Source organism: Herpailurus yagouaroundi, unplaced genomic scaffold, assembly GCF_014898765.1.
Source record: "Herpailurus yagouaroundi ecotype Mexico unplaced genomic scaffold, PumYag 213, whole genome shotgun sequence".
Classification (NCBI taxonomy): Eukaryota; Metazoa; Chordata; class Mammalia; order Carnivora; family Felidae; genus Herpailurus; species Herpailurus yagouaroundi.
The window spans coordinates 14,177,209-14,190,901 of NW_024412444.1; the positions used below are offsets into that span (position 1 = coordinate 14,177,209).

Genomic DNA, 13,693 nt, shown 5'->3' on the forward strand with positions numbered 1-13,693 from the left:
GCACCAACAAATACCCAGGAAAGATAGACAAAGAATGAGCACGTCAAAAACCAAGGAGGTGAAATCTATTGGGCACTAAAACTGCGAACATGCCAACACAGGTGATTCTCACCATGACCCCATTTTACAGGTAAGGAATCCAAGGGCCAGAAGTGAAGCAAAGAAGGGATACACTGGGGCTCCAAGCCAGATCCATCTCGTACCAGGGTCCTGGAGCCCAAGCAGGCTCTTCCACAGGATCATCTGTTTCCATAATGCGGAACACAAAAAGGGAAACTGAGCCAAATTCAATGAACATTCTCTGAAAGGCTTCTTAAGAGTCAGACCTGATGTGGAGAGGGCTGGCTGACCCTCAAAGGAAATCAAAAGACAAGCAGCATCATGTTATTATAATAAAAGAGGAAACTAGAAAGCTAGAAGGCTTACTGAGCCCTTCCCTCATTGTTGCTCCTTTTTATGTTATTTTTTTTTAATTTTTTTTTAACGTTTATTTATTCTTGAGACAGAGAGAGACAGACCATGAACAGGGGAGGGGCAGAGAGAGAGGGAGACACAGAATCTGAAATGGGCTCCAGGCTCTGAGCTGTCAGCAGAGAGCCCGACATGGGGCTCGAACTCACGGACCGTGAGATCATGACCTGAGCCGAAGTCGGACGCTTAACCGACTGAGCCACCCAGGCACCCCTGTTGCTCCTTTTTAAATTCTGTATTATGAAAGCAAACGACAATGCATCCACTAAAAATTCCAAAGGGGAAACATTAAGGATGAGGAAGAAGCTTCCACCAACTGTCCGAATGAGCCAATACCAGGCTAGGACCAAAACATGCTGGTCCCCCAGATGCTCCAGCCCATGCACCTGAACAGGACTCACAAGACCCAAGTTCTAAGCCTGCTTTTGCCACTTGGAGCTGGGGAACCTGGGGCAAAGTTACACTCTCTGTTTTGGCTTCTGCATCTCTAAAATGGAGGTGGTGACGGAACCGACCTCAGGAGTGGTTGTGAGGCATTAAATAATGCAAATGAAGCACATGGCACAACATACAAATCACCTGTATCAGTATTATGATCACTTTCTAAGACCCCTTGTGGAGCTCAGCAGTGAGCAGCTTCAATGGAGGTCTCCGAATGAGGCCTCCAGTGTCCCGATATCAGCACTCCCCCAAGTGGACAAACCACTATCTCCAGCAGCCAGCAGGCCCAGGTATGCGGGAGCAGTTCCTGGGGAATGGTGACAACAGCCCACCTTTTCCAAACGCTTCCTGTGGGCCACTATTGCTAAGCATCTTGTGTACATCTTCTCATTTGGACTTCCCAACTCCACCCTAGACATTAGTACCATTGTGCCCATTTGACAGATAAGAACAGTGAGGTTCAATGACTGACTCGTCAAGGTCATATGATTAGTCAGTGGTAGCAGTGGATTCAAATCTGGATTAGCCTGACTCAGATCCAGACTTTCACCAACACATTTCTGCCTTCCCAAGACCAACCACCTCCCTTGTAAGTCGGTTAAGCGTCCAACTTCAGCTCAGGTCATGATCTTACAGTTCTTGAGTTCAAGCCCCACATGGAGCTCCGCACTGACCGTGTGGAGCCTGCTTGGGATTCTCTCTCTACCTCTCCCCTACTTGTGCTCTCTCGCGCTCTCTCGCTCACTCTCTCTAAAAATAAATAAATAAACATTTTTTTAAAAAAAGTTTTCAATCAATAATCCCTTGATTTCTTTCCAAGTCTATATATTTTTAACATTCATAGGGTATTTGTTTCACACAAAAACTGAAAATCTTGCAATTTAAGTAGAAAATCCAGCTGTGGCTCCATAATTTTGAAATTCCTGTTCTGGCAAATGTATATCGCTGGCTTTTTTCAAAAGATTAGTGAGCTGTGAGCCCTTTCCTGAGAGGATTACATCTTATTTCAGGGTGACCAAGTGACTCCTAATATTCACAAATACTCACACTTGGCCACAGATCTTGAGATTTTAAAGTAGACACCAGTTTTAATCTACACGGGGAAATAGCCCATGTATATTAAAACACACACACACACACACACACACACACACACACACACACACGTGCATTTGACTGGTTGCCTGACAGTGAGTCCCTTAAACAGTGTCCTCTGTGCTGGTGTACAAAAGCACAGCATTCTGACAGGGGCACAGGCCAAAATTGAGAAAAAAGAATATTCAAACTTTAGCATTACCATCCAAGAAGCCACATAGCATAGGCAAAAACCTATGCCCACTGAGCTGTTTGCACATAATGTAATCATATTGTGTTAATAGAAATTTCACCGATAATGGAAAGTGGTAGGAGGCTAAGAGTAAAGCTGTATGTTATGACTCGTGGCCAAAGACTACCTACTTCCAATGGATTTATTGCCTCCCACACCTATTGTTCTTTTTACACTATTTTTCCGCCTCTGCCTCAACAAAGCGCAATAGAAAAGGCATTACGGATGGTGCAGGTACAAAGAGCCAAAGCCCTGCCCGGTGTTTCTGAGTCTCCCCTTGCTTTGCAAATTACAGTACAATGTTATAGCAAGAACAAACTTGTGTCCCAAAACTTCCCACCTTTACTGTATGAGGGACTAGATTAGAAGAATTCGGGAAAGAAAGCAAAAGCAATCCACCTCCCTGGGGACATAATAAATGCTTTTGTTTGCAATGGTGCCTTTGTTGCATTAAATGCATATGCCATATGCTGTCTTAATTTTATGAACTCATCATGGGGTCAAAGTGACTAAAATTCCTGAAGTCTCTCCTGCTCTTCATTAAAAATGAGACGGGACACTACAAACAAGAGAAGCCAGGGCAGTGAGGCTTCCCATGTGCCACATATTGTTCCAAACACTTCGTGTGGGTTATAGCATCCAATCCTCCCCAATGCCTATGATACAGGTGCTTTTATTATTAGTTCTGTTTTGCCAGTGAGCAAACCAAAGGCCCAGGGAGGTAAAACTAGTGACTGGGAGAGCAGAATTCAGCTCCAAAGCCCGTGCTCTTTTTAAAAATCTCTTTTCAGCTGCTCAAGCTCATCGTAATAGAAATCTAGATTTTTCTGGGGCGCCTGGGTGGCGCAGTCGGTTAAGCATCCGACTTCAGCCAGGTCACGATCTCGCGGTCCGTGAGTTCGAGCCCCGCGTCGGGCTCTGGGCTGATGGCTCGGAGCCTGGAGCCTGTTTCTGATTCTGTGTCTCCCTCTCCCTCTGCCCCTCCCCCGTTCATGCTCTGTCTCTCTCTGTCCCAAAAAAATAAATAAACGTTAAAAAAAAAAATTAAAAAAAAAAAAAAAGAAACCTAGATTTTTCTAAAACCAGACACTTGGCTCCCTCCTGGGAGCCAAGAGTGAGCAGCTGTCAAGAAGGAAATGCAGGGTCAAGTTTACATCAGGGGAAGGTCTAGACTCAGGGCAATTCCACAGGCCAATTACACCTTTCACTCCATTTTAATGCAAAACACCAAAGTCTCAGGAAAATATGTCAAATCAGTAAGTGTATGATACCACATTTGCCATATTTAGAGACCTGAGCCAAGAGATGAAGAGCAGGTTTGACTTTTCAGGGAAAACATGGAGGTAAATGCTCCCCGGTTTTGGCAGAACTGCTCAGTCCTCTTGTCTTAGCTGAGACTGCATCCTGCTTGGGGATCCCACAAGGTCACTCTCTTCCTTGGCAGCTGTGCCCTCCAGGCTGAGAAGAGGCCTTAAGGTGTCTGACACTGCCACCTCCCCCCTGCCAGCCAGGGCCAGACCAGCCAACCCTGCCAACGCTCCCCTAGGAACCATTTCTGTCCCACGGAAGGCACAGCCCACGCTGGAGGTCAGAGAGCCCTTCCTGGCCTTGCTGCCCAAAGAGCAAATATCTCGAAACCCCACCCAAGCACACACGAGGCCTCTGGCATCCCCACCTACCCAGCCCTTCTCATCCTGCTGTGGCCCTGCAGACCCCGCCGAAGCGTGTGCTCAGGTGGGCTGATCCCACACAGCCATCATGTGCTGTAAAGGAAAGTCAAAGGCTTGGGGGGGGGTCAACATGAACCCATGTGAGTCCCAGCCTCACCGCGTGGCCAGCTGAGCTACAAGCCCCACCTGGGAGAGGTGGTAAGGTGGGCCGCCTCCAGGAGAACTAAGGACCACATCAGATGCCTTACATGATCTGCTTTCATACAAAGAACGCTTGGCTCGTGAACACTCAGAAGAAAAAAAAAAAAGTCCATCTCCTTCCTATCCAGCCCCCATCAACCATCTGTTTACCTAAGCTGGTTATGACCTTGGTGGATTTCAAGAAGCTGCTGGTGCTGTCAGACTCTGATGTTCTGTAACATTTCTGGGCACGAATGGTGCTTGGGCACTTTTCTGAACTACCTGGCCCAAGGGGAACTACCGCAGCTTCTGCATGTTCACCTTCATGCCCGACTTCTTACTGATTTTCACTGCTGGTTACAAGGGCTGCGTGCATAAACAATTTTCTAAAGCTACGCGTCTACAATAGCACCCCCCACCATGACTTCCAAGTGTTGGTGCCTATGTCTGTACAAACCAGGGTGGCCCGCGTCACTCCTTCAACATCTTCAAGGAGACCAGCAGAGGACTGCAAACACAACAACAGGATGTGCCAAGCAAGCTCTGAAACATAGGCAGGCAGGGCCAGTGGGAAGGGCCAAGGGACACAGAATGCCTTTCAGTGCCTCCTGCGACTTGGTGGCAGATGGCAGTCCCCATGCATCATTGCACCTCCCTGTCCTGACAGGAGGAAAGACCCCCTGCCCAGTGAGGTGCCCTGTCCCCTGCTGGTCTCCAGGGCCACCACCTAGGAAGCTGTTGGGAGAAGTCTAGCAGGTGGGAGGAAATACCTGGAATGCTCTCCGAGAGGGCATTCGGATCAATGAGTGTCCATGGCTGGCTCCTGGATGTGCCCCCCTGCCCCAGCGAGAGGATCGCTGGGCGCCTGGGCTCTCCTATGGCTTTAGCCGCACCCTGAACACTAGGGCACAGGCAGCCACTCCTCAGCCTGACCCACTGCCCCCACAGCAGGGTGAGCCAGGAAGAAGGTAACAGGGAGACCCTGAGGCAGTTCTTCAAGCCCAATGTGTGAGGGGTTCCGCTCATGACCCTCAGGGAGAAGAGAGCTGACCTCAAGGAGAAGAGGGCATGTCTGGGGGGAGGCTGCCTCCACATAGCTTCTTCCCGCTGGGGTCCACAAGCTTATCCCCATCAGGTGGGAGGTGGGATCACCTGCCAACATGCTGGCACCCAGCACTCATCCACCCATTCGTGCACTTGCTCATTGAGTCACACATATCTGTGAGCCAGGACCCACGGATGCTCAGGGAAGGTTACCTGAAGACCCTCTATTCATATCATGCAACCAATCATGACCTCAACCAATCCCTGCCGGGAGGCTTTCCCATACCAGGCACCATGCTAAGTGTTTTTTGCACTTTATTCCATTTAATCCTCACTACAGCCTACAACGTAGAAGGTGCTGGTCTCCTTTCACGTTTGAGGGTACAGGTTCAGAAATGTTAAACTACGAGGCAACCCAGCTAGGAAAGGGCAGATTTGGGACTCCAATCCCAGTCCCTCTGACTCTACACCTGTCTTCTCTGCTGTTATCGAGGCTTTCAGTTCCTGAAGTAACTTCTCAGCTGTTACCTCATTTAATCCTCCCAGACACCCAGGAGGTGGAGAAGCGCAGGGATTAGCCACAGTTGTTTCAAACAAGAACTGAGGTTGAAAAAGGTCACACAGGGTCAAAGGGAAACTCCAGCACAGCGGCCAGGTAAGCACACTCCATCACCTTGGAAAGGCTGCTTAACTTCAGTAAACCTCAAGCTCCAGATCTGTAAAATGGGGTGAATGGTAGTCCCTGACTCATTCGGTCGCTGGGAGAACTTAGGGATGGCGGATGGCACATGTGAAGTACTTATCACAATACCTGGAATTCGGGACTTGCAGAGTGGACGCTACCTGTCTTTACTAGGAGATTAAGTAATTTGCCCAAAGCCACTCAGGAACCGCCTACAGAAAAGATAAAAAGACAAATGCCGGGGCTCCGAGGCCAGTGACCTTTCCTTTACCAACACTGCATCTCCAAAGGAGTGCGTCTCTGAAAATGCTCCATGCTCTCCACCTATTATGAGGATGAACAAAGACGGGCAAAGGACACCTTCTAGCCTGTGGCGGGAGCGAACGTTCAAGTAGGCTGAGAGGACAAACTACCCAGCAGGGAAAAGAAAAAGCCGAAATGAGGACGGCCTGCCCCGTAGAGGACTTCACCCAGCACCCAACAGGCCCTGTGCTTTAATGCTCTGCTGTCATCATCTTTAAATTCTTCTTAGTGTTTGAAGGAGGAGCCCCAGATTTCCCTTGCACATTGGGCCCTGCAAATTATGTAGCTGGTCCTGGTCTCAGAAGATCCTCAGCTTCCAGCTGCCTATAAGATCTCAGGTGCCAGCTGGACTGGCTCTGTCCCAGCACCCTGGTGGGGTCCCTCAAGCCACACTCTCTGGCAGCCCGAGAGGACAAGAGTGGTCTTCTCCATCAGCAGGCAGCATCTGGCACAATCTGTGATAAGCAGCATCCATTTTCACGGGCATATGCACGCATGCACGAAGCTAATAAGTGTAATGGTAATGACATGTGCAAGCCCTGAATATCAACTGGCTTCACCTACAACGGATAACCAGAGGTCTGCTCTGTGAACCCACAGCCACTTACGGCCCTGCCCAGCTTGCCTGTCCAGATCATTTACATGGATAACAGCTCTTTTAACCTTCGGAGGCTACTGTTCTCCAATATCAGGTGCCAAGATAAACACTCTGAAGTGCACAAAGAAGTGGCCATCTATTTCTTGTCAAACGATAATGCTCTCCTTTCCAATACGTCCTTGAAATGCCCATTAATAGCTTGGCTTCTGAGCTGTTTACTTCCATAATCTTGATTTGGGGTAACCAGGAAGGTATGCAACATACAAATTTAATACACATTATACATTTAACGCCTTATTTAAACAGCCTTGGAATGAGCACCTAATGAGTGGTGGATGTCCAAAGCAAATGGACACTGAAATGTTTACCATTTATTGGTAACACACTGGACTCTTCTCATAGTTTGTATCCGTAAAATAACTTCCTTCTGAAAAGCAGACATGCTGGCTACACACACAGAAATCCCCTAAAAAAAATCAGCGATGCAGATGCCTAATCTGTCAAGGCGGGGGGTTGTGGTCCAGACAGAGGACTGTGTCACAGAGGGGTCTCTGAGACTGGCTTTACATTTCAGGAACAACCACCTCAGTCTGCTGGTCACTAAATACTCAGGAAAATCACAGGAAATCAAGCAGCCCTCCTCTTCCTCTATATCATTTCCTTCTCTCGAAGGAGACGCTAACTTTTGTTTAATGGACCAAAGAAGGCTGATAAAGACTCCACCAGTGTTTCCAGAAGCCTGACGTGGGGAACTCTCTTTCCGAATGATACGCAATAGCATGACTGCAATCACTCGAGATAAAACATAGGCCATTATGTCTCTTGTATAAAAGTTGCATTAAAAGGATCTCAGATGCTAATTCACAGGCTGGCATTTACAGCATTTATTTCATCTTTTCTCTGTATCAGCCACAGCAAACATCCCAGTCAGAGCAGAGCGTCCCAGGGAGCACAGAATCTGTTCAAAGCCTCTGTCTAGAAGATGCTGTGGGTCTCCGCCAAGGAGGACCATTTCAATTAGCACTGTGACTGAGAAACATGGAGGACTCCTGACCGACATGAACACGGACAAAGAAGAAGTCCATTTGTTGCCATCTATGACGGTAAATCTGGATGAATAGCAGACAGGACACAAAAGATCTTGGTGAGAATATACGCTTCTTTAAGTAAGCCCAACGCACCAAGTCACGTATTGATCAACCTAAGTGTGAGCACTACCACCAACTGAGGATCAATCAAAGACTGAAAAGGGCTCAAACCTCAAACTTGCACTCCTGGGACCATGTGCTCCAGGCTGCAGGACAGCTAAACACCTGGTGGGCCCACAGGTGCTTGGGGTAATGATTCCACGTCTCTTTTACTTTTGTTCGTCCTCATACATGGCTAGGTCTTCACCACAAAATGGACACACCAACTGTGCTTGCACGTGCCCCACAGATTTCATAATTATTAGGTGATTTGGTACTCGCGTGCTTGCCTAAAAGCACCCTGGTATTAGAATAAGATAAAACATAAAATGAAATAAAGAGCCAGAATGAGATCGCCATAGTAATTGATCAAAATTATAACCACACTGAAATAAAAATCTGAGTTTGCCTCCGACAAGAAAATAATGCCTATATTTTCGTTTCCCTTAATTTTGACCAGCATCTGCAAATCCAGCCACAGGGGCTGCAGCGGCTCCTAATGAAAGAAAAGGCAAAGCAGAAATCTATCTGGCAGCAAAGAAATTTTGAGAGAACGTAAAAGAAGAAAAAGACATGAACAAAAGAAGTTCAGACAAAAATTTAGCAAAGCCATACAAAAAGAAGTTTCTCTGCTGGGCAAAGGACAGCGTGTGAGTTCACAAATGCAGTTAGATACATGCGTGGGTAAGATATCACTGACTTGCAACTGGTTCACCCTGTTCCACTAATGTTCTGGTGACTGGGATAATGAAACCAGTAAAGTGTCCTGAAAGACTGAAATCTGTCATTTCTGAGATTTCAAGGCTTTTAAAAATAATCTGCCAGAGAAAAGTCCAGTAGCTGAAGTGGCGTTGGGAATTAAAGCACTGGTGGTGGAGGCTGAATGCATTCATCTTGCAGAATGACAAACAACTGTGTTTTCTCAACAAAAATGTTCAGCAAAGTAGCACCCCCCCCCCCACCTAAAAAGCAATCTGTATACGCGTCAGGCTTCCTACCCAATTCCTGACAAGTGAATCCTCCTTTTCAATTATTTAAAAGTCCATCGATCTCCACGCTGATGAAAAGTCATAATTATCAAAATGGGTGAAAGAACCAACCTTTCACTTTGCTGACTCCGTCTTGCGCAAAGAGACATCACGTTTATGTATTAAAGCCGTCCTCTCAATAAATAGTTGATGACGCAAAAACCTTGCCATGCATTCCAAGAAGTGCATGTTTGGTAAGCGCTGCATGAGGCATCCAAGGTAAATGTCAATTATTTTCCTCGCATTAAAGACAGAGACATACCGTACCTGTATTTCCGCTGTGTACTTATCATCACAATTCTAGAAAGTGTAATTGGAACCCTTCATTCCCATAAACATAGCATTGTCTGAATGCGGTACTAAATAGAATGAAAAACCCAGCCTCGACCACATTCTTCCTAAGGAGGATGAAATGAGAATCACACCACTTTAAAACCTTGTATTGTGGATGTTCAGAGCGTGGAGCCCACGAGTTTAACAGCCTAGGTTACCGGACCCACCGGAATGCTGCACACTGAATCCCCAAATAGAGAGGTAATAAAACTATACCTCTCCAAAAGAACACAAACAATGTGCATTCTTTGAGGAAAATGAAGCAAGATAGAGGCAGCTGAATACCGGCATAAGTACGTCAAACAGGAAAGTTAATTAAAAGTTGAAGTGAATCGAAACGTCTACAGTACCTGCCGGCTTAGGACAGCGGGATACGGACCCGCAGCAGCACGACACGACTTCCCTTGCAGGGGCCCATGGTTCTGTAACAACCGTAAAACCCCTCAAGCTTAACTCTGGGCCCAACATACAAGTCTCATGTTCTTCCATTCCGTACTGAAAACACGCGACTTTGCTAAAACACGATGACTGCATCTTATAAACTCAAAAATATCCTCTTCTTAAGAAACTAATAGGCTGCTATTCCTGTGCTCAGCAAAGACAAAAAGCAGGGGGGGAAAAAAAGAGGAAAATTGTGGCAGAGAATACCTACCATATTATCATAAGCTAAAGTAGCAAAAGCCGTGGTATTAAACATAGAAACAACTGAGGACATACTCTCTTTCTTGAAGCCGTGACAATGAAGTACATTGTTAAATACTTGTATTTATGCTGATGAAGTCAGTGATAATACTACCGGCTCAAATTATATTATCTAATAAAAGCCTTACCAAAATGGCAGTTTTCCCAGTCTCCAAACACCTTAAAATAAGTGGCCAATTGTTATTTAACTTACACTCACAATAGCTGTTTTGTAAAGTTTTTGCCCTAGTGCAAAAATTACTAAGCTCCCATTCTAAAAATGAACACACTACATTAATTCACAACAAGAAGCGTCAACTAGAGAAACTACACAGAGCATGTAAAATTATACACTGGTATACAGTATACCCACTTAACTGAAAACCAAGTTCAAATGTCCATGCCTTAAAAGTGTAATTATGCAAAAGTGTCCATTATGCAACATGGTATTGTCACCTTTGAAGACCCTTAATACAGTGTTCGCACATTTTTCAGCCAAGTTTTTTTTTTTTAACTCATTTTGAAAGTATCTTCATTATTAAGGATGAAGTGACGTGATGGAAGGGTGCATAGAGTTCTGACTGGAAGAGTGTTTCTTCACGCACATGGGCCGAAACTCGAAAATAAGCAAGAGAAAGGCAACGGTCTCCTTGCTTTTCCAAACGATTTGATGCCTCCCACACTCTGAGCACCTGAGACCTTTCTTATACCTTCCTATACTCTGAACTGTCAAAAATCAATGTTCTCTGCTAATTTAAAAAACACTGTCATATTTGGAGGTAACGGGCCAAGATGACCAAAAGGTACCTACAAAAGTGCCCCCCAAGTTGTCCGGCATGCCTGCCCATCGTTCATGAAAGTCCTTGCCTATCAAGCCAAAGCCAGAGGTATCTCAGGACTCCTCAGCAGATGCCTGCATTCCAAATGCAAGAGCAGGTACGCACCCTGGAACCCAATGGCAAGCAACACCCCACCTTCCCCTCGCATCAGATTACAAAAAGCCAGGCAACAGCAAGAAATGACAACAAAGCCATAAACAGCTGGATATAATTACACAATTGTCAAGCTGCAAACATGACAAAAGCAGAGCTAGGCTTGTGAATTCAATATCAGAAAGGATGCTGATGAGAAGGTAAGAGAAGCATTTTGGCTGTTTCCAATTTGCTACTATAGAGTGGCCAATAATATGGCTGATGGGCTTTTGTGCAGCACGTATGTGAGTGCGAGTGCCTGTGCTAACTTCAGAGAGAAGGAAAAGCATATCTCATGCGCTTCTACAAAACGTGAGATAAAAGGTATGTAAGCACACACACACACACACACACACACACACACACACACACACACACAAAAACATTCACAGGCTCTGAAGGGATACTTTCAGAGTTGGTACAACCGCACTACAACATGCAGATGAAAAATGTTTCTTTAAAGTTATACAAAACGTTCTCTTCTTTAAAAGCATAAGGAAAATACACAAGCAATGCAACACACGCAGTGCAACAGTCCAAAACTTTCCACATAAAACATCTGACACGCAGGCAAAATGCCAAAGCAGAATACAGACTGGTCCAGGTTAAAAGAATGCTAGCAAAGACGCAATTCCTATAAACGGAGAGGTGGGTCACAGGAATGTAAATGATCATCTTCCATAAAGGCACATCGTAGCCTCAAGTTTTTATCAACTGCCTATAATTCAATGGATTCCTTCCCCAAATAGCGGAGTTGAGCAAACAATTTTTTCACGGTTTCAAAGAATATGACTATTGGCAATTTTTAAGAATAACTTCCCTCATTCCATTGTGGGCTGATGCCTTATTACGATATTCGGATTTCATGTGACAAACTGTTTCATATAATGTCCCCAAAAACGCTACTCTCTGAAGCGGAATGCCATAAATAAAATACGTACTTGGTTACCAGGCAGCATGCATAACACATATGTTACATTGGCCCAAAAAGCACATTTAAAAATGCTTAAAAGTTAACTTGACAATTTAAGCTGTTTGTACCCATTTTCAGAGAATTATCCCCTAAAGGCCAATTTTTATTTTCTATCTTTGAGAGAATACTTGGATTAATCCTGTTGATTTGTTAACTTGAAATTCTTTTAACCCCTGTAATCTCTCCTTCCCAGCCTATATTTTTCCTTTTTCTTCCTTGGAGAGGAGGGCAAAGGACCATACATTTCACAAGGTAATTTTAAGCATAATACTGCCTGTTTGAATTAAAATTGATGCAGCTTCTGATAAAAGCCTAATAATCAATTCTCCGTTCTCATTACTCTCCAGAATTATATGGACGCAGACCAATTTCTTAAGTTTGTGGACTACTCTCATAGGTTATTACCCGGCAGTGCAGCTGAGTGGAAAGATAACCACATTCATTCTCCTTATCTGTAATGATGTAATGCATCCCAGCCGTGGGTCTAGATGATTGGGGAATAATGGGATTGTACAACCGCAGGGATGACAAACAATAGTGCAGCGTCTTTCTCAGACACGCCGAACCCCAGTCTCCAACGCAGGCAAGGTGAAAGACATCGTAAAACAGGCGCTGACGCTGCCCCTTGGATGAAGTTAGCATTTTTTGGCCAGAGAAGCATCTGCCCTCACACTGTAACAGCAATACCGGCACTGGAAGGAGAGCCATGCAAAAACACTCAGTTTCTGAGCCCTAGCCAGGACAGTGCCAGTGAGTATCCCGCTTTTCTTTGTGTTTAGAATCAAGTGTCATCTAAAAATAACCAGTTGGTGGGGAGAAGTCATTGCACACTTCATTGCCAAGAAACGAGGGGATCAGAGACACCTCTGATAACTGATGCTGCTCCTCGGGGATCACGTTTGTTTGGAAAACTAAATCTGCCTCCATTTTCTGTGCTGGAAAAATCATCGCTTCCTGCCACCACAGAAACCTTACCTTTTGCAGAAGCTGGGAACCAGAGTACTTAGCAGCAATGGATTTTATCTCCCCACCAAAAGCCGAGGCCCAGAGCTTCACCCTACAGGGAGAAAGGGCAAATGTAACACCCGTGTCACAGTCAACACGCACGCACACACGGAGCTGTGGCTGAAGGAGCCGGGCGATATAACATTGGAGGGGGAGAAAAAAAAAAAAAAGATAGAAAAAGCGCCTGGGTAGAAACTGCCAGCACCAAACTGCAGAGCGCAACGCAGGAGGGGGCCCGAGGGGGGTCACATAGTTCAGAATGCGCCAAGTCTCCCAAGCTCTCTAAAAGATCACTGGGGGTTATGTGAATAATTGCCCGAGAACTGGACCACGCAAACTGGGATCACCTGGCAAATACTAGTCGGAAGAAACCCACCCATCCCCCCACCCCAAAAGAAGTGAGATGGCAAGATAGCAAAGAGGGAGTAAATAAACGGCCCGTGGAAGTTGGATTCGGTAAACAGGCTTCAAAGTTGGAGGTGTCACTTGAGGTGAGCCTCTCCAGGTCTCCCTCGCCGACCCGAGGAGGGGGCAAGAGCATCCCACCCCAGCCTCGCCGCCCCACGCCCGTCCTGAAAGGCAGGTGCGAAAGGCGAGGCCGACGCCGGCGGCAGGTCCTGCCCGGCCGCACCTGCAGGCGCCCAAACTTGGACACGGCGGGTAGCGGGCGGCCGGGTCCCCTCCCCGGGCGGCGCACGACCCGGCACTTACACGGAGAGCGGGATCTGCTGCTCCGAGCGCACCACGGCCCCCAGCGCTGCGTAGAGAAGCGCGGCGGCGAGGAGCGCCGAGGCCCCCC

The 13,693-nt window shown here is 46.4% G+C and overlaps 1 protein-coding gene across 1 annotated transcript in view; it reads right to left on the reverse strand.

Moving 5' to 3' along the window:
• The window catches only part of CACNA2D3 (calcium voltage-gated channel auxiliary subunit alpha2delta 3), an 864,056-nt gene that overhangs the window by 849,480 nt on the left and 883 nt on the right, over positions 1-13,693 (reverse strand). Inside the window, exons 2-3 of the mRNA XM_040454466.1 lie at positions 13,606-13,690; positions 12,865-12,946 (exon numbers count right to left, since the gene is read on the reverse strand). Coding sequence (XP_040310400.1) covers positions 12,865-12,946; positions 13,606-13,690 — 167 coding nt within the window. The remainder of the gene's footprint in view (positions 1-12,864; positions 12,947-13,605; positions 13,691-13,693) is intronic.